The sequence below is a fragment of the Sorex fumeus genome, unplaced genomic scaffold (genome assembly GCF_029834395.1).
Source record: "Sorex fumeus unplaced genomic scaffold, SorFum_2.1 ptg000015l, whole genome shotgun sequence".
Lineage (NCBI taxonomy): Eukaryota > Metazoa > Chordata > Mammalia > Eulipotyphla > Soricidae > Sorex > Sorex fumeus.
This window is the reverse complement of record NW_026606072.1, coordinates 8146617-8167696: the sequence shown is the minus strand read 5'-3', so window position 1 is coordinate 8167696 and position 21080 is coordinate 8146617. Positions and strand designations below refer to the sequence as shown.

The 21080-nt window shown below is 38.7% G+C and overlaps 1 protein-coding gene across 2 annotated transcripts in view; it reads left to right on the top strand.

The window, feature by feature from the left end:
- PRKAA1 (protein kinase AMP-activated catalytic subunit alpha 1) overlaps nucleotides 1-20073 on the top strand; it is a 33621-nt gene extending 13548 nt beyond the window's left edge. For both annotated transcript variants that reach the window (XM_056112089.1, XM_056112090.1), the window contains 6 exons: nucleotides 3205-3349; nucleotides 6336-6423; nucleotides 11014-11238; nucleotides 12772-13258; nucleotides 13357-13483; nucleotides 16810-20073. In XM_056112089.1, coding sequence (XP_055968064.1) covers nucleotides 3205-3349; nucleotides 6336-6423; nucleotides 11014-11238; nucleotides 12772-13258; nucleotides 13357-13483; nucleotides 16810-17054 — 1317 coding nt within the window. In that variant the 3' untranslated portion in view covers nucleotides 17055-20073. The remainder of the gene's footprint in view (nucleotides 1-3204; nucleotides 3350-6335; nucleotides 6424-11013; nucleotides 11239-12771; nucleotides 13259-13356; nucleotides 13484-16809) is intronic.
- Nucleotides 20074-21080: the final 1007 nt, after the last annotated feature.

Here is a 21080-nt window from a genome sequence, read left to right as displayed (position 1 = left end):
GTAAGGCCTAAGCACTAGGAAACATATTTCCCCCTTCTTAAAATCTGTATATCATTTATTTTTTCTATACAGCATATCTGTTTGATTTTTTAAAAAGTTATATAAACTTATTAGCCAAGTTTACTTTGGTTTTCATCATTTTTTTTCATGCTTCATTTCAGTTGTAGGTATTCCTTTTCTTTACTCAATAAGATTCTGCCCCCTCTGAATAAAAAGAATGGAAATAGACACAGGTTGAATGGGCATCCTGTCATCTTTGCGCTTTTGTCTGTTGCTTGTTCTCTGCTGTTAGGATTTTCTTCAGATTTTGCATATTGGCATTTTCAGCTGTCAGATTTCCTATTTCAAAAATGTTATTTTTTAAAATTTTCTTTAAATCTCTAATTTAGGGCTGGAGCGATTGTATAGCAAGTAGGGTGCAATGCTGGGTCTGATTCCCAGCTTCCCATATAGGGTCCACAGATACCTCCAGGAGTGATTCCTGAGTTTCAGCCAGGAGTTACCTCTGAGCATTGCCAGGTGTGATCCAAAAAGCAAATAAATAAATAAAGTGTATTTTGTCCTACGGTTAGGATAACATATTTCGAGGATGACTTTTTTCTTGTTTCCTGCTTTCTTTACCTATATATTACCTATGCCTCCTGCTTCTTGGGATTTATTCCCCCCGACCCCGACCCCTCACTTTCCCCATTCTTCCTTGTATTTTTCTTTGTCTCTTGTGCAGGACCCTTCTTCAGATTCTTGTTGCCCACCAACATTTAAGAGTGAACTACTACTAACCATTAAATTTATAGAGGTGGAGCTTTTACTGGTTGATGAGCCTTCCTGTATGTTGAATAGTTAAGAGACCTGTTTTCAGGGTGTCTCAAATGTCAGTAAGTCCACATATTGTTCTTTGCACCAGGTAGTCGCTCCTGTAGAAACCTTCCAGTTTCCTTGTGATATTAGTACGCCGCGCTCAGAGAGCAGAATGGGGACGTGCCGCAAGTCTACCTAGTTAGTATGTTGGCTTACACTCAGTTCCCACACTTTCCCTCCGATTCATCACCCTTGCTTAGTGTCCTCAACACGAGTGCTGGGTCAGCCTTCCTTGAGTCAGTTAGGGCTCTTCCTCTCTAATGGGGTGAATTCAAAACTTCTCTCAACTCATTGTCCTGTTGTTCAGCCTCCTTCCCAGACTCTGTGCAGAAAGCAGCATTGATTTTTGCTTTCCTGCCCTGTAGATGGAAGTCTCAGCGTCCTCCAATGTGACCCCTTGAGCACCCGGCCATCCATGCTCCCTCTTAAGACTTCTCTTGATTACTGCCATCTCTTCTCTTTCTCTTTTTGAATCCCACTCCTTTTCGGAATGGATATAGTTGTTTCATTTTTCCATGTTTAACTGGAAAAACACTTGTTTTCTAATCTTTTGTAAACTTCTACCCAGCCCCTTGTATTCTATTTAGTAATGTAATAGGGTTTTCATACTTACTTTTTACTTTTGAGGTCGTACTTGGTGGTGCTTGGGAAGAATATGGTGCCAAGGACCGAACCTTGCGCTTCTGTAGAGTAGCATTTTCATTTTTGTAGCATCTTTAGGTAGTATGCCTCTAATTTTGTTCTATCAGTATTCTTCTCTTTCATATTTTGAATGTGTCACCTTTCTCATTTACTATGTTTGCTATGAACTTGTTTGTATTTAAGAGCAAAGTCACATTTCTTCTGGAAATAAAGGTGTTAGATTACTATATTTTCTAAGGGATGTTTATCTTATAGTATATGAGTATTAATTATGCTTTCAAAAACATTTCTAATGCATCTTCCCCCCAAGGATTATCCAAACCATTTAATATTTAGAGATCTACTTTTAGGGGCTGTAGAAATAGTTCAATGGATAAGGTGCTTGTCTTATTTGTGGCTGACTTGCGTTTGATTCCTGGCACCTCATGGTCCCCGAAACCCCTTCAGGTGTGACCCCAGGAGTAAGCCCTCACACTGCTGAGTGTGGCCCAAAAACAAAAAAAGGAAGAAAAAGAAAATTTTACTGGAGATTTAGTTTTAGAATGTTTATTTGCAACCAGTGTTAGAGGAGTACTTATTACAGTCTTTTGTCTAGAGAGTTAACAACTTTAAAAATAAAATAAATTATTTCTTGTGAGCTAATATGTCTGACTGTGGTTATCATGTATAAAAATAAAATAATAGAGATAAATCAAAAGAGAAGTTTTCTAATCTTTGTAAACCTCTCAACTCCTTGTATTCTATTTATTAATATAAAAGGATTTTCTTATTTTTAAAAGTGTAGTAGTAGCAGCACAGATAATTATTTTCCTCCAGTAGACTAAAGATAAATGTTTTTATATGTTGTAAAATAAAAAATAACTATTTTGTTGCTGTGAAAATACCTTTTATTTTGGGACATAAAATGACATGGTTTCTAAAAGGAGAGAGAGAGAACAAAAGGGAATGCCCTGCCACAGAGGCAGGGTGGGATGGGGGGACGGGGGGTGGGAGGGATGCTGGGACCATGGTGGTAGAGGATGGGTGCTGGTGGAGGGATGGGCACTTGATCATAACTGAAACCCAAGCACAAAAATTTGTAAGTCTATAACTGTACCTCATGGTGTTTCACTAAAAAAAAAATATATATGACATGGTTCCCTGATAATTTGTTAATTTTGCTTAAATGTTAGTTTCTCATATAATTGAATGTAGAATCCCCACCACAACATAATTTCATATAACTTTATCCAAATTTGTTTTTTTACAAAGCATTATCCTCCACAGTTTAGTTTTTACTGTTTATTTGCATCAATTAGATTAGGCCTTTGTTTTATTCATTGCTATTTCATGGTCATCTGAAAGAGAGTGCATAACACATTGAAACTGTTCGGTTTATATTTACTAAAAGAATGAAGGATTATACATTTCCATTTTATAGGAGGAAAAGTCCCTTGTATAAAGTGGAAACTAAAACTATTTTAAATATCTCATAAGAGAGATAAGAAAGCAAGCTGTTGCAGTGTCATAGTATTAGAAACTGGTTACTGATTTTATTCCAGGTGTTTGTTAGCGCGTGTGTGTGTGTGTGTATAACTCTCCATTTCATAAGAGAGTTTTATTTGGCGGGTTTCATTCATTTGGCAGTTTTATAGGTTGGAGAATTATAGGTAGAAGAATTTCTTTTTGAAAGGCGATTTAAGGATGTCTCTCTCTCTCTTTTAGTTGGATGAAAAAGAAAGTCGGCGTCTGTTCCAGCAGATCCTTTCTGGTGTGGATTATTGTCACCGGCACATGGTGGTTCACAGAGATCTCAAACCTGAAAATGTCCTGCTTGATGCACACATGAATGCAAAGATAGCTGATTTTGGTAAGGTATTTCCATAGTTCCGTTTGTTGGTTGTCTATTGACGTTTGTTGGTTGTCTATTGAAATCAGTAGCATTCTTGAGGTATAACTTACGTAGTAGCTGCATATCCCAGTAGGAGAGCCCCATCGTTTTGTCTGGAAGCATAGGAAAGGAGGAAAGGTCGGGGTCTCTCTTTTCTTAGATTCATGTCTTTAAAATTGAGCGTTAGGAGATTAGGTAAGCCATGTAAGTTCGAAGCATTGGACATTTGAAAAGATCCTAAAGTGTGAAGTAATTAGCAACCTTATTTCCATTGGGTATGTTTGTTTCATAAAATATGGAACACTAGGTAAAGACTGAGATAGGGCTAAGTCAAATATTGAAAGTCGAAAAGTAAAGTAATAGGTAATTTTTTTTTTCCTTTTGTGGTTCCTTTTGTGGTCTAGAGCTCAGGGACTATTTCTGGCTCTCCTCAGGAGTGGCCCTGGTGGTACTCAGGGAACCATAAGTGGTGCTGGGGGTCTGAACTTGGGACTGCTGCCTGAACGCAAGTGCCGTTTATCTCCTATGCTATTTCTCTGGCCCCTGAACAGGACAATTATTAGAAGAGTGAATTTGGGCAGGGTTGGGGGAGGTTGTTTGGATCACACCTGGTGGTGCTTGGGGGACAGTGGTACCAGGGATCAAACCTGATTCATCCACAAGCAAGGCAAGTGCTGTAACCCCTGTACGATCCTATCTTTCTGAACTCCCAAACGTAAGATGTTTCAAATGATAGGAAAGCATAGGATCATAAATCAGTTAACTTTTATTTCCTATATAAATATCCGTGACATGAGTAAACTTAAGAGAAACATTACGCTCTGAAGTTCTTGTTTAGCTTTGGTTCCTATCAGAGGAGGTAATTTTGGGTAAAGGGCATCTTCCAAGTGGGGCTCAGGGTGCCCAGGAGGCATCCCAGCGGTACTCACCCACCAGACTGGTAACTCAGTACTAAGACATGAGGATCTGTCAATTCTTGCACCCTGTGGTGCCAGGGACCTCCAGGACCAGCCTGGCAGTGCTTGGGGCCTCCATGATTGTACCCTGTTTTGCTTGAGAGGTTGTGCGGTACAGGAGATCAAACTTGGGTCATATGTACCCTAACCCCTACCTCCCTTGCCCCAGAGGAGACTCTTAAAAATTATATTTCCTCAGAGAGAGAGAGAGAGAGAGAGAGAGAGAGAGTGTATAACCTACAGTGATTTTTCTGAACAGTATTAACTATTCTTGACCTATTTTAAAAAATTGGTTTAGTGATTTATTTTTTTAAGTGATTTATTCTTAGTCTTCAGCTGTTAATATTTATATGCATTCAGTGCCATTTTTAGTTTTATTTTTTTCCAGTGCATTTTTTTTGTTGTTGTTGTTATTGGTCCGTCAAGAAATAGCTTTATTGGCAAAAAGCTGGCTGTAGTGCATTTAAAAAAATCTTCACATGTATTTATTCTCAGTGAGTTTAAATCTGTCAAGGCATACAGCCTCACAGGTATCTTATCTTCAGTGGCTTAGCAGGAAGGATGCTTGAGCATTGGACTTGAATCAGTTGCGTGGGTATCAGTTGCCTTTCTCGATACACTAGTTTTGTTCATTTTGTCACCAGACATCATGGTGCTGTATACATGTAAGCATGCCTCTTCACCAGATAGAACTATTTCATTTCAAGCATAAAAGCTTCAGTTTTTTTTTTAAGATTTTAAATAGTATATTGCAAAATAGTTCGACATATTATTATTATTTTTTTAATTTTTAATAGCGAGACATCATGAGGTACAGTTGCAGACTTACACATTTTTGTGCTTGGGTTTCAATTATACAAAGCTTCAGTTTTAAGAAGAATTATGTGCTCCCTCTGATCGGAGACCTGGCTTATGCTCGCAAAATTGGCATCGGACCACAGCCTCCAGACATACTGGTCATTTCATTTAATTTTGGGGGCCACCCAGGTGGTGTTGTGGCGGGGACATGTGGCTCCTGGTATTGAATGTGGTGCTCCCTCCAGCATAGCAAGCTGTCTATCCCTTGGGCCAGCACCCTGGGCCTTTACTAGTTGTTTTCTAAGTCCAGCTGGCTTCCATAGGCTCACAAATGGCAGAAAGAGTATACAGAGGGTCTCTCTCTCTCTCTCTCTCTCTCTCTCTCTCGCTCGCTCTCTCTCTCTCCCCCCCCTTCCACTCTCCTCTCTCCCCTCTCTCTTCTCTCTCGTTTTTTGGCTTTTTGAGTCATACCCAGTGATGCTAAGGGGTTACTCTTCTGGTTCTGCACTCAGGAATCACATTGCTCCTGATGGTGCTTGGGGGACCATAAGGGGTGCCGGGGATCAAGCCCATGCAGGCTGTATGCCAGGCTAATGTCCAGCCGCTGTGCTATCACTTGGTCTCCCCTTCCCTCCTGTCTTCCATCCTTCCTCTCCAGCCCTGTAGAGCATTTCTGAGTGGGGCCTGGGGCCGTTCCTGACTTTCTGTTAAGCGGACAGTTAGTGTAAAGCAGGGGCCCTTCTCAAGGACCTCCAGGTCTTTCAGTGCCTGGGAGCAATAGGGCGCTGGTACTTCAGTAAAACCAAGAGGGAACTTTGATATTAAAAATTTCATAATTTCCTTTAAAAAATAATCTGAACAAGGTTTAATGGAAACTTCCAATTTTAGTTTTCATCTGTTTTACATTTTTTCCTGTTAATTTCTGTACTGATTTTTAAAAAAATGCCACATTTATTCTAGTGGTAAACTGAAGAGCCAATACCGTAATTCTCATTAAACTCCAACAACACACTAACTTCAGCTGTTGAAATAGATTACAACCTTAAGGCATAAAGGTAAAATATTTGGAAATAGTGAAAAAGTATAGGATTTTGTTGCCACAAAGAACAGAACTGTCACTTTAATGCAAACTCAGTTTCATTGTTTAATAGACTTTTGTTTTCCTTTTCCTTCTTGAGAAATCCTGAGTAGTTGATTTTGTGCATTTTCAGGTCTTTCAAACATGATGTCAGATGGTGAATTTTTAAGAACCAGTTGTGGCTCACCCAACTATGCTGCACCAGAAGTAATTTCAGGAAGGTAGTATCTGACACCCCGTGCATTTGTGCTTGTCTTTGCCGCCTAGATTTTGTTAGTCTGTAGTGTCGTATTTAATTGTAGTGAAAGGAAAGATATTTAAGGCTTATTTTTTTCCATATGCAGAAAGTGCTGTTTTTAAGAATTAAACCTAATAAATGAATAGGGATTAAGGATGCCATTTAAAGAGAATGTTTGCAAGTCAGTATTATATTAGTAACATGAGAGTACCCTCATTGTTTTCCTCAGGTGGAAAAAACTGAGGGTTTAAAACGAAAAGTAGGCAAGGCAGTATAAACTTGAATACTGAAATATCTAGTTGTTAGGAATGGCTTACTTTTAGAGAGAAATAAAAATGTAATGTGTCACTTTAAACTTTTCAAATGACACTTTGTAGGAGCTTGAGGTTTTATGTTCAATGAGCCTCAGAATTAAACGAGTACTGGGGGGAAAAACGAAGATTTTATCATTTTGAATTTTCATTTTTTAACTCTAAGTGGAGAATATAAGAATTCTAATCTATGTGGCCGGAGTGATGGCCCAAGCAAAAGGCTGGAGCACGGGCTCTGCACGCGGGAGCCTCTGGGTCAGTCCCAGGCACTCTAGTCCACTGAGCACCTTTGGGAGTGGCCCAGGGCCTCTTTCTCCCACTGTCAAAAAAAAAAAAAAGGATTTTCGTCTCTCAATATATTACCATGGATGTAGCTTCACAACAGGACCTATGGCTTTTGAATAGCTTAAACAACAGAAGAACTTCTTGTTCCATTCCTGTGAGGGCAGTGTGTTCATCATGGCTACGGATGTGTGGAAATGTCTGTCCCTTCCACTCACTCGTGCCATTAATCTAAAATGACTAAGAATAGTCTGCTTAGTAAAAGGTAACAAAACTTGGTGTTGTGGATTGTGGGTCATCCCAGGCAGTGCTGGGTGTGGTCGGGCCACTCAGGGCTCAGTGCTCTCGGGACAAGGAGGTGCCAGGGATCAAATTCCAGGGGCTCCATTATGGAAGGCATTCTGCTTTGCACTTGTGAGCCATCTCCCCAGTCCCCAGAACTTTTGAGGGAGTTTGTCTCCCAGGGAGCCTGCGGGCCATTCCCGGCAATAATCAGCCACTAGCGCTGGTTGTTCGGTGAGTGGGCCCGAGGATTTGATGCTGCAAGGGCCATCTGGGTGCTGGAGCCCACTAGGGCCTCTAGGGCTCCGCCCAGCCATGCTTTTGGGACCACACGGGGCTGAGGATTGAACTGGTGTCACTAGCATGCAAAGGAGATGCATTAGTCCCTCCGTGATCTCGCCAGATCTCCGAGATTTGTTTGTGGGCTATACCAACTCTGTGCTTGGACATAGTCCCAGCAGTGCTTGGGAAAACTCTGTGGCGACACATGGAAAGCAAGCACCTTACCCCCTGTACTATACAGTTTCTTAATTTGTTTCATTTCATTATTTATTTGGGGATTTGGGAGCACGCTCATGGGCCTTGGAGGTTGCTCCTGATGGCGTCAGGGATCACACTGGGATCCCTTTTGCCACATAGAAGGCAAGAGCCTTAATTCTTGTACTATTTCTATTTCTCTGGAACCCCCAAATATATATGTATATATATATATACATATATATATATATATTTTTTTTTTTGTGGGGAAGGGTTTAGGCCACACCTGGCAGTGCTCAGGGATAGCATCTGGTAGTGCTCAGGGGGTCACCATATGTAGTGCCAGGTTGCCAGGAATTGAACTGGGCTTGGCTTTGTGTAAGGCAAGCACCTTAACCCCTGTGTTGTCTCTCCAGCCCCACAAAATATAATTTAAGGAGAAAATATTCTTCGTTGAAATTGAAAACAGGCATAAGGCGTTTTCCTTTTTGGTTATTTTTGGACTGTACCTGGTGGTGCTCAGGGATCACTCTTGGCAGTGTTTGGGGGAACCATATGTGGTGCTGGGGATCAAACCTGGTTTTGACATGCAAAGCAAGGCGCACAAGGCAAATGTCTTCTCACTGTACTCTTTTCCGCCCCAAGGTTTTTCATTTTTATAAATAAAATTTTAAAATTTGAATCACTTTTTAAATTCTAGTATTCCACATCCAGATAACGTTTAAGTATTGTGGTATTGTTTCTGTTCTCATAAGTTTGCTTGCCTAACCTGCTCAGAGAAATTATATTTAAGGTGTGGCTGAAAATAAGACTTCTATCTAAGTTTTAGTTTATCAAACTTCATTGTGATCTTTTTATTTTTTAAAAAAAATTTATTTATTTATTCATTTTTTTCCTTTTTGGGTCACACCCAGCAATGCTCAGGGGTCACTTCTGGCTCTGCACTCAGGAACCACTCCTGGCAGTGCTCGGGGGACCTATGTGGGACGCCAGGGATCAAACCTGGGTCGGCTGCCTGTGAGGCAAACGCCCTACCCGCTGTACTATCGTTCTGGCCCCAATTGTGATCTTTTTAATATTAAACTTTAATGTTAAAAAAATTTTTGAGTTTTGTTTTCTTACTTTGAGCCTCCCCTCCTCTCCCCCCCCCACCCCCCAGTGGTGCCCCAGGAGGAGGTTTGGGCTAAGGCTTAACAATGTGTGGCTCAGGCCCTGCAATGCCAGCCATGATGTGGGCCACCTTGGTGGTACTCAGAGGATCATGTGATGCTGGGGATTGAACCAGCGTCTGCCACACATATACGCTTTAACTCCTGCACTATCTTTCCAGCTCAGCGATCCTCAGCAATCATGATCCAGTGACTCTGAGGGGACCAATTGTGCCATGACTGAACCAAGGCTTCTTCATGAAAGCTTGTGCTTTAGCCCTTTAAGCTAGTTCCCTGAGCCCCTTTTTATTTTTCAGTTTCGGTGTCAAACCCAGCCATGCTTACTCTTGGTTCTGAGCTCAAGAGTCACTTCTGATGTGGATTGGGGAACCATATGTGGTGCTGTGGATTGAACCTGAGTTGGCCAAGTGCAAGGCTAGCACCCTTCCCGCTGTACTATCTTTTGGGCCCAATTTTTTCTTTCTTTTATTGAGTGTGTTTGTGGGGGGCTAGTCCTTCCTCCCTTTTAAACTGTTGTTTCAGTTGTTATAAATAAACTCTTTTGGGAAAAAGACAATTCAGGACCTGGATATTTGGGTGTTGTTAAATGAGAAATATAAATGTTTCATAATTATGCACAAATGCAATGAACAGATCATTAATATTTTAATTTTCCCCATTTTGAGGGTATTTTTCTGCCTGATTTGGGTGAGTGCAACTTTTTTTATTTGAATACACCTGATGTACAGTGGTTTGGTGTTGGGACCAAGTGGAGGAGATACTCCTGGCAGTGCTCAGGTCACTGTATGGGGTGTCGCAGATCAAACCTAGGTCTACTACGTGCAAGGCAAGTGCCTTACCTGCTGTACTATCTCTCTGACCCCTGAAAACGCTCACTTTTTTTTGTGGGGGGCATACCCAGCAGTGCTCAGGATTGACCTCTGGTGGTACTTGGGGAACCATATATAATGCTGTAGGTCATATATAACCATATATATGAGCCATATATAACCACTGTAGGTCAGGGTCCACTACTATTTGTAAAGCAGTACCATCTTAACCCTGTACCATCATAACCCTCTACCATCTTAACCCTGTACCATCTCTTTGGCCCAGGAAACTTCTAGAATAGTCCTTATATTGATCAGTCCAACTGTTTTAATTTTACCACTTTACAGAAATCCTGGGCTGGAGCAACAGCACAGTGGGTAGGGCATTTGCCTTGTACGTAGCCAACCAGGGTTCAATTCCTCCGCCTCTCTCAGAGAGTCCGGCAAGCTACCAAGAGTATCTCGCCTGCATGGCAAAGCCTGGCAAGCTCCCCATGACATATTTGATATGCCAAAAATGTAACAACAAGTCTCACAATTTGTTGTGAGACATTACTGGTACCCGCTCGAGCAAATTGATGAACAACGGGAAGACAGTGCTACAGAAATCCTTTAGCTGAAGCCAAACTTTGATGGGGTTGCCTGACAGCTGGCGAAGACCATGGGCCATTGTGTATTACAGATAGGAGTTGAAAATTTTCTATAACCCAGGAGATCACTTCATTTCATTCTGTAATGAAAAAAACACTGGTTTTAAAATCAGTAATGATAGATTTATTCAAGTTTTGGCCCTGACTCCTGAGAATCAGAGAAAGATAAGGTAAAGGCCCTCCCGTTGATCATTGATTTGCTCGAGTGGGCCCAGTAACGTCTCCATTGGAGATTTTGTTGTTACTGTGTCTGGCATATCGAATACTCTCGGTAGCTTGTCGGGCTCTCCGGGAGGGGCGGAGGAATCGAACTCGGGTCGGCCATGTTGGCTGCATGCAAGGCAAACGCCCTACCCGCTGTGCTATCGCTCCAGGACATAATCTTAGCAGTAGTCTGTAGTTTTTAAAAAATTCTTTTTTAAAAAAAAATTTCAAAGATACTACTGATGAATGAATTAGGATTTTTTGGTATAGAATATGGAAGCCATATTCTGCTCACTAGAAGATCTTTATGAAACATCGGTATTTTAAAAGTCTGATTAGCTCTTCTATTACTAATGATTATTTAATCCAGTTTTTATTTGTTCTTACAGATTGTATGCAGGTCCAGAGGTAGATATATGGAGCAGTGGTGTTATTCTTTATGCTTTATTATGTGGAACCCTTCCATTTGATGACGATCATGTGCCAACTCTTTTTAAGAAGATCTGTGATGGGATCTTTTACACCCCTCAGTATTTAAATCCTTCTGTAATTAGCCTTCTGAAACATATGCTGCAGGTGGACCCCATGAAGAGGGCCACAATCAGAGATATCAGGTAATCGATGGAGATGATGAGATCTAATAGTCTCATTCATAGTTATCTGAGAGCAGAAGATATAGGACAGCACGTACAAAGAGTTGTTTTTCTGTTAAAACACAATCATACTGACACATTTACTTACTATTCTTCTGTGGTACTGACAGTCAAACAGAAGGACATACCACATGTAGGGCAAATTCTCTACCACTGAGCTATTTCACCAGCCTACATTTATTTACTCTTGGTTGTGAGGTCACACTCAGGGGTTGTCAGGGTTTACTCCTGGCTCTGTGCTCAGGGATCACTCCAGAGTATGCCTGTGGGTGGGAGCATATGGGGTGTCAGGGATTATCTGCTGTGTGCAAGGAGAGTGCCCTACCTGCTATTCTGTCTCTCTTGCCCTGGGTGAAATTTCGTAAAAATCACGCAGTCTTTTTTTTTTTTCCTCCCACCATTGTCTCTCCACCCCAGAATTTTCTGTCTTCGACTTATGATTAAATTGCAGGTTTAATTGAAGATTTAATTGCAGGTTTCTCTGAGGGTAAAGCAACTGAAAATCAGATGTGGGCCTGGGAATTGTATATAAGGAAGTATTAGATGATGAAGAAGAAAGGTGTTGTGTATAATTTCAAGCTTTATTGGTTTTCCATTTACTCCACAATGGACTGAGAAAGAGATCTCAAATGGCAGGGTATGCTTTCACATCAGCAGAAAAGTACATCTCATTTACCTAAAATTTATATTTTAAAATGCCTAAGCAAGATGGGGCTGGAGTGAGAGTCCAGCTGGTAGGTCATTTGCTTTGCACACGGCCAACTGGAAATGGACCTATAGCAACCCATATGGTCCCCAGAGCACTGTCAGGAGTGATCTCTGAGCACTGTTGGATGTGGTCCAAAAACCTCCAACCTCCCCTCCCCGCAAAAGAAAAAGAAATCTAAGCAAGAAATAACCGTTCTCTGCTTTAGAATTCCCCTCAAATCTGAATGTAAATATGTGACATTAGAAAAGAAAACACATCTTTATCTCTAAACCCATTACCTAGAAGAGAATCCTTCTTCATTGTTCTTTCAGGTATTTTCTTCCTCTATTTGTTTTCACATAGTTGAGGTGAAACAGTTCCCCCTTTTTTATTGGTTGTTGGGCCATACCTGGTGACGCTCAGTAGTCACTCTTGGCGACGCTTAGGAGAGACCATATGTGGTACTGGGGACTAACCTTGGTCTGCCACCTGGAAGGGAAGTGCTTTTAAAATAAGGGAATGCTTTATTATTTGTTCCAAACTTGAAATTAAAGCACAGGCATTTCTTTTCTTATTACTACACCAAATGCTTTCTCCCTTTTAACATTTGAGGGAGGCTGGCGGTGTTTCCCCCAATTTATAGGCAATAATGAAATGTGAGCCAGAAGAGGAAAATATCAGTTGAAAAAAATGAGAATTACAGAATGAGTATGAAAACACATAGATCAATATCCTAATCCTCCCATACAGCTACTTTTAGTCTCGTCTGTACTCAGAATCCTTCTAACACTTCCTCCATCTCTCAGGGAACATGAATGGTTTAAACAGGACCTTCCAAAATACCTCTTCCCTGAGGATCCATCATACAGTTCAACCATGATTGATGATGAAGCCTTAAAAGAAGTATGTGAAAAATTTGAATGCTCAGAAGAGGAGGTTCTTAGCTGCCTTTACAACAGAAATCACCAGGACCCTTTGGCCGTTGCCTACCACCTCATCATAGATAACAGGAGAATAATGAATGAAGCCAAAGATTTTTATTTGGCAACAAGCCCACCGGATTCTTTTCTTGATGATCACCATTTGACTCGGCCCCATCCTGAGAGAGTCCCATTCTTGGTTGCTGAAACACCAAGGGCTCGTCACACCCTGGATGAATTAAATCCACAGAAGTCCAAACACCAAGGAGTCAGGAAAGCAAAATGGCATTTGGGAATTAGAAGTCAAAGTCGACCAAATGATATCATGGCAGAAGTTTGTAGAGCAATCAAACAACTGGATTATGAATGGAAGGTAGGAAAGAGCATTCTATTCATCAGTACAGTTGGCAAAAGAATAGTCTATAAAATGTTTAATAAAATTGTGTTTTACTTTGCTTTTGTATATACTAGGTTGTAAATCCATACTATTTGCGGGTCCGAAGGAAGAATCCTGTGACAAGTACATACTCCAAAATGAGTCTACAGTTATACCAGGTGGATAGCAGAACATACTTACTGGATTTTCGTAGTATTGATGGTATGTACATTGCACAAAGCAATATAAGATACTAGACCTTGTTATGTAGCTTTTCAGTTCTTGATTCTTTTGAAGTTTCCTGAATTATTTCCAGTATTTTAGTAACACAAGAAAATAAAATGTGAGGTATATGGGTTTTGGATATCAGCATTTGTGAATCTTACTGTTATTTTCATAGTTTACCACTCAGATAAGATTATCTTCTAAAATTCCTAAGGCCAGATGCAGTGTGATTCTGATCTTAAAGTGGTAGTTTCTTCCACATTTCTTTTGTGTGATTCATTTTGGTAAGATAAAGTGTTTCATTTAGAAACTAATGTTGATTTTTCTGTTCACGATCACGATCATCCTGTTGTTTGTCAATTGCCTCAAGCAGGCACCAGTAACGTCTCCTTCGTCCTAGCCCTGAGATTTTAAAAAGTGCCATATTCAAGGCTCTTTCATGGTTAGGAGAATGAGACCCATCATTGTTACTGGTATTTGGCATATTGGGTACACCACAGGGAGTTTGCCAGACTGCCGTGTGGGCAGGTTACATTCAGTAGCCTGCCAGGTTGTCCAAAGCAAGAATGAGATAATAAGATGTCGCACAGCTGCAAATGTGGCCACGCATTTCCAGGAGCTGGGTTTTATAGATTTTTCTGTTAGCTTTTATTAAGATAATTTTTTATCTAATATTTAACAAATGTTAGAAAAAATTTAATAAAGTTTAATTTTTTGCTTAAGAATTACATTACGGGGGGCTGGAGTAATAGCATAGTGGGTAGAGTGTTTGCCTTGCACGCGGCCAACCCGGGTTCGATTCCCAGCATCGTATATGGTCCCCTGAGCACTGCCAGGAGTAATTCCTGAGTGCAGAGCCAGGAGTAACCTCTGTATCACCGGGTGTGACCCCAAAAGCAAAATAAATAAATAAATAAATAAAAGACATTACAGTTAGTAGATTTCAGAGTAGCGTTACAAAGCACTATGTAAATATATTTGATTAGTTGTACATAGGAAATGGGAGGTAATTGCTGAGTAAGTTCTATTTCAAGGGACTCAGAGAAATGTTTTATACAGTTTAGGTTATTTTTCTTTTTTGAATCAGCTTTGAATCATAGCCTTACACTGCAGCAATAGATGTTTTCATTATTTTGTAAAAGTTATGATTCTAATTTTATTTAGCTTTCAATAAAATATTCCTAAACAAGATGGCTTTTATGTGAATTGATTTGCATAAGGATTCCTGAAACTAATGCATTTTATATCCAAGGTGACAATTAGCTAAAAGTTGTATTGTTAATCTGAAGACTAGAATGTTGTTGGTGGTTTTTTTGTTTATTTTTTTAGTAATAAACAATCACAGGTACTGGAGCCATAGTACAGTGGGTAGAGTGTTTGCCTTGCACGTGGCCAACCTGGGTTCAATCCCTATTATCCCTTATGGTTCCCCAAGCACCACCAGGAATATCTCCTGAACATCACCAGGTGTGACCCAAAAAACCAATATAATAATAAATAATCACGGGCCTGATTATGAAAGAGAATTCAAATTTTAGATTTTGTATTTTAGACATCATAATAGGAACCAATTATAAGGTCTTAAAGAATACTCTTGACTTTTATTAAAGGAAAATTAAATTAGGTTGACTATTTTACTATTTTCACTTTCAAAATAAAAATTTATACCTAGAGATACCTCTTGATTACCACAATGTATATATCATATACAGATATATCTTAAGTATTTGGTTAAGTTGAGGTAAATTATAAATTGAAACATTTTTTTTTTCTTTTTGGGTCACACCTGGCAATGCACAGGGGTTACTCCTGGCTCTGCACTCAGGAATTACTCCTGGCAGTGCTCAGGGGACCATATGGGATGCTGGGAATTGAACCTGGGTTGGCTGTGTGCAAGGCAAACACCCTACCCGCTGTGCTATTGCTCCAGCCCCTGGAACATCTTTTTTTTAATTTTGTTTTTAAATTTTTACATTTGTTTTTATTTTGAAATGGGAAGAAATACCTTTAATACCAAGGTACATATGAGTAGATTATAACTAATAAAAATGGTGCAATTTGCTGAAATAGCTTAGAGTTGATGTGAATTAATATCTCGTATTTATGCCCTCAAGTGTACTTTACATTATACATTAAAAAGCTGAATATAATACATTTTTTTCCCTAGCATTGTCTTAAGGGGGGATATCTATTTTTATAAATGTTCTTTCACAAACAAGAACCTTTACTTGAATATAACTTTATATCAATCAATTGGGTTAAAATATATTGCCAGTTTTTTGTTTATATAAGATTGTGTAGAATTCTCAGATAAAAAGTAGTACCTGCATAGTGTCAGGAAGCCATAGATTTGAGCTCTGATATGCTGGCCAGATTTGTATGCTTTCATGTCCAGATGCTATTTATTAATGAAAAACAGATACAGAAAATACAGATGCTGAAATTTCAGATATAATCTGAGAAATGGAATAAGTTCTACTTAACTCACAATATTTGTATTACGTTTATAATGTTAGGCTTATTAGCAACTGGGTTTGTCAACTGAATGACCATTTTTTTGTTTTGTTTTGTTGGTTTTGGTTTGGCAGCCACACCTGACAGTGCTCAGGGTGTACACCTTGCTCTGTGCTCAGGGATCACTTCCTGCACTCCCTCGAGGGCTTGGGAGATCTTATGTTGTGCTGGGGACCAACTGTGTGCGACGCAAGAACTTAACCCCCTGTACTATCTCTCAGGCCTCTAGCATAGGCTTTTGATATAGAGGACTTACTTGTAGGGAGGAGGGGTGGCCAATCCTGGTGATGGCACGGTGATGTGGGCCTGAAAGGTATGGCATTACGGCTGGTGGTGCCAGGGGCATGAGGTGCCAGGAATGAACCTGGGCGCTGCATGTGCATGGTATCTGCTCCTATTCCTTTGAGCTATCTTCCTGACCCTAGAAGAGCACAGCTGTGCTCAGGGTTTACTCCTGGTTCTGTGCTTTTGGTAGTGCTCAGGAAACGATTTGCAGTACTTGGGATCAAACAAGGGTCTATATGCAGGGCAAGCACCTGATCCTCTGTACTGTTTCTCTGGCCCTAAACATGTTAGTAACAGGGAGATGGATTCAGAGTAGCAAGTTAAATAGCAAAATTCCTGGTGGGGCAAGAGTGAAACTGTGGTGGGTAGGGCTTCTGCCTTGCCCCTGCACTCAGTATGATCCCCTGATCCCTCCAGGGATAATTCCTGAGTGCAGAACTAGGAGTAAGCACTGCTGGGTGTGGTCGCCCCTCAAGGTTTTTAGGAAGGTATGATAAATTATAATCAAAATCCTTTCTACCCAGATGAAATTACTGAAGCCAAATCAGGGACTGCTACTCCACAGAGATCGGGATCAGTTAGCAACTATCGATCTTGCCAAAGGAATGATTCAGATGCTGAGACTCAAGGAAAATGCTCAGAAGTTTCTCTTACCTCATCTGTGACATCACTTGACTCTTCTCCTGTTGACTTAACTCCAAGACCTGGAAGCCACACAATAGAGTTTTTTGAGATGTGTGCGAATTTAATTAAAATTCTTGCACAGTAAACCTAAAACTTTGCTTATTTCTTTGATAGCAATAAGCATGCTTAATAATTATAGCCAAATGCTTCATTTGTAATCAAGTTATACACAATTATAACTGAGGATTGGCCTTTTGGAATGCAATTTGCACAGGAATTAGAACATGATTAATAGCTAAAATCCTAATGTGCAAAAATGAATTTAAATAATTTTGTTTGTTGTTTAGTAGGTATATAGCATAATATACACAATGAACTATAGGTCTCTCAGGCTCACTTGATTTTTGGCTATTTTATATTTAGTGTACACAGGGCTTTGTAGAATATTAATTTACCATAAGGGCCTTCATATATTACATATTGATGTATTATATATTTGCTTCATAAAATTATTCAATAAATATTTGCCTAGAATCCCCAGAGACCTTCATAGGTAGTTTTGTTTTCTAGGCTCCTTCTTAAGTAGCAAGTATTTTCCAACAATGGTAACAGCTGAGTGGGTGACTTGTATTCCCCCTTTCATACTCTATAGTATGACATAAATCACACTGCAGATACTAGACACAAGTATTTTCTTCTAGCTTGGTAAGTTCAGAGACATACTCAAATAATTTAGGCACTAAGTTTAATCTTACAATTTGTCCCATGATATTCTGTACATAAATTGCTCTTTTTGTCACAAGAGCTGAGTTGCATATACTGTAAATAAATCATGTTGTGTTTGCCAGTCTCACAAACTCCCTTGTTTATCATGTCCGTCAGTATTGAATGTATACAAAATATTCTGGTCACTAGATTATGTATCTTTAAAATTGATTCAGTGCACAGGGGAAAACATGTCTTATAAAGTGTATAAATGCTCTGATAGGGCTATTTTCTCCAAAATACTATGAACATTTTTTTAAAACAAAAATTAAAAGGCTGAGGGGTGATAACATGTGTATCTATCACTTACATTTTGCCCTATTTGCTTTATATCTAAACATAAGGATATATTTATACATGTGTATATGAGTGTACATGTGCTTTTCCCCCATGAGCCATTTGGATGTTGCAGATTGTTCATCAACCCTCAACACTTCAAGCACCTCCTAAAACTTGTGGTTAAAAGATAGTTCATTCCCTAATGTAATCTAATTATAATTGAAATCATGATTTCTCCAGTTGCCCTTCAGATTTCTTTTTTAGCTGGTAACTCTACTACAACTGAATTGAAGTTTACATTAGGTATGACAAGAATATCATTTTGATATTGTATGGCACCAAATTAGCTAATTCTTCTAAACTGCCACATTTATTTTGGGTTTTAATTACTTTAATTGCTTTAAAAATTGAATTATGGAAACTACCTGAAGATGCTTGATTTTTAAGATCTCTGATTCACATCAGTATTTCTTTTTTCTTGCTCTTAGTAATAACTTAAGTATAAATGAAACAAAATCATCTTAGAAAAAAACGTGTTTGTATGCATACCAAAAAATTACAGTTATCACCCATAACTACATAATAACTTCTGACTTCAGAAATTTCTTTTGCATTAATTATCCTTTCATTGCAAGGGATCTTTTTTCCCCCTTTAATAATGTGTAGGATTGTTTCTGGGAGGTAACAGTGAACACCTACTGCAGCCAGATGTACTATATGCCATGGCAGCTTTCAGAAACAGTTCTGTGTAACTGTAGATTTGGCTCCAGTGCACTGAATTTGGAAACAAACAAGACAACTGTTTCTTTTTGTCCAGGGCCTCTTCTATTCAGCATATAATTTGAAAGCTGTATGCAGTTCCACTTAAGTATAGGTTCAAAATTGTTATTTATAACTAGTACATCGCCCTCTGTTTTGGCAATATTGATTTCTTTTAAGCCTTTCTAAATGCAGAATTGTGTTCCTGATGTTAAGAACAGAGTCTGTAGTTAAAGTTACAGATATGTATATAGAATTAAGACATCTTTGTCTCTATAAGCTGTTGTGGGGAGAGGAACGCAAAAGGAGGAACCAATTGAAATAGGATCTTCTAAAATTGTCGATTTTGTAAACTTTGCTTCTTTTTAAGTTATTGTGATCCCTTTTAGTTACTGAGTTTTATTTTGGAGATATTTAAATATTGCACTTGTACAAATAGTATGATAAATGCACAGATTTATTGCAGTAAATTCTTTTTTTAAAGCTAGGATATTTGAAATGACAATTTTGGTTAAGTATGTCAAGGTTGTATCAGAATTTTCTCGAATTGTAGTTATCAAATTCTTACTAATCAAAGATATAAGGGAGTCAATGCAAATGATTTTTAATCTTTTTTTATTATCTTTTCAGCAATTTATATTTTTTGGATTTTATGCAACCATATTTTTACTTTGTCTTGACAACTGAAAGATGTATAAGGGTTTTTGCCAGAAATGTACTGTATAAATAGTTTTAAATATAACAGATTTTACTGATATGTAAAAAATTTTGCCATTCAAATAAATGATTTCTCATTGGGAAGAACTTTTTTACCAGGTTGGGGAATATGGGAGCTTAATATATCATATCTAATTTAAAATAATTTCACTGAAATAAACTCCATTGCTTTTATTTTTATTATATTTTCTCTTGAGATGCTTTTGTAGTTTTTCAGAGTTTTAAATGATTTTATACACTATGCCCTGCCCTCTCATTCCTCTCCCCTTCCCTTTCTGACCTTGTGATAAGATTCACAGCCAGTTAATGTATGGTAGACTGTGGATAGATGTAGAACACCTATGCTGTCTCCTTTGAAGTGAAAGGGAAAAAAATGTGTCTTTTGGTTTTTTTTCTGCTTAACTCTTTCCATTTTCCGATCCACAATAGAAGTCTCATTTTCATTGTGAGTTCTGCTAAGATGAATGAATTCAACATACAGCCTAACTGTAAATTGGTAATAGGGTAAGAGATCTGTTTGTGTGGTACGTTATTTCTGAGATGCATACATGTATGTTTTGACTGGAGTATATTTAAGCATACAATTACAAGTACCTTGATTTAGAAAATGGATAATAAAGAAAAATACCATTTTTTATCTGTTACAGTGTGTTAGCTTTTTTTTTTTTTTAATATCTGGGAAAAGTAAAAGTGGAAAAAAAGCACCTGTTTATGACTGACCATTCCTGGACCTTTCCTTTGTAAAACAGTGTACTGGATCTAAAATGCAGTGCTTGACAAATTTTAGCACTTAAAACACTGCAGTTTTGTTGTTTTGGGGACACACCTGGTGGTACTCAGGGTACCCCTGGCTCTGCATTCAGTGATTACTCCTGTCGGGTTACAGAGGATCATGGGGGTGGGGGTCAATCCAGCCCAGGTTAGCTGCTTGCAATGCAAGTTCCCTACCCACTGTACTATTTTTCTGGCCCCTCAAACATTGTGCTTTTTTGTGTTATCTTAGTGAGTTCTGATTTCAGATAAATATCAACCACCTGAACAATATATTGAGATGTATATAATAAAAGTCAAAGCAGCTACCCTTTATCCCTCAGCTAGAATTCCACTCCAATTAGAATTCCATTGGTATTGTCTTTAATCCTCTGTGGTATTAGGCAATGCTTGTGCTAGATTATTGATACATTACCTCTTTAAAATAGCTTGATTAAAAAATAAATAAAATAGCTTGATAATATTAATAAAAGCCAGTATTGTTGAAGAGTGTTAAGAAGATCATACAAAGTGGTTCTTTTAGGGAACTTTTAATTTTCACTAGGTTTTTGTTCAGATAGTACAGAGTTGTACAAGACATTCTCATTTGGAAAATCAATATTAATTGTTCTATTTATAGTGAACAAATAGTTCTTACTACAGAATGCCAATAAACATCATTATAGAGTGCTATTAATACATGTTACCTGATAAATTTAGAGGAATTCTAGCAATTTGGAAGATGATTTTGTTGTCTATAAATAGGCTAGGAAATGAAAATAAGTATATAAAGATTATAGACCAAAGTAAGTTGAAAAACTGGTTAAAGTGTAAAGATTAAGTAGTAGAGGTAGCAAAGTAGTGTGGATCAGAATTTTGTTTATTAGAGCTTTAGGAAAGA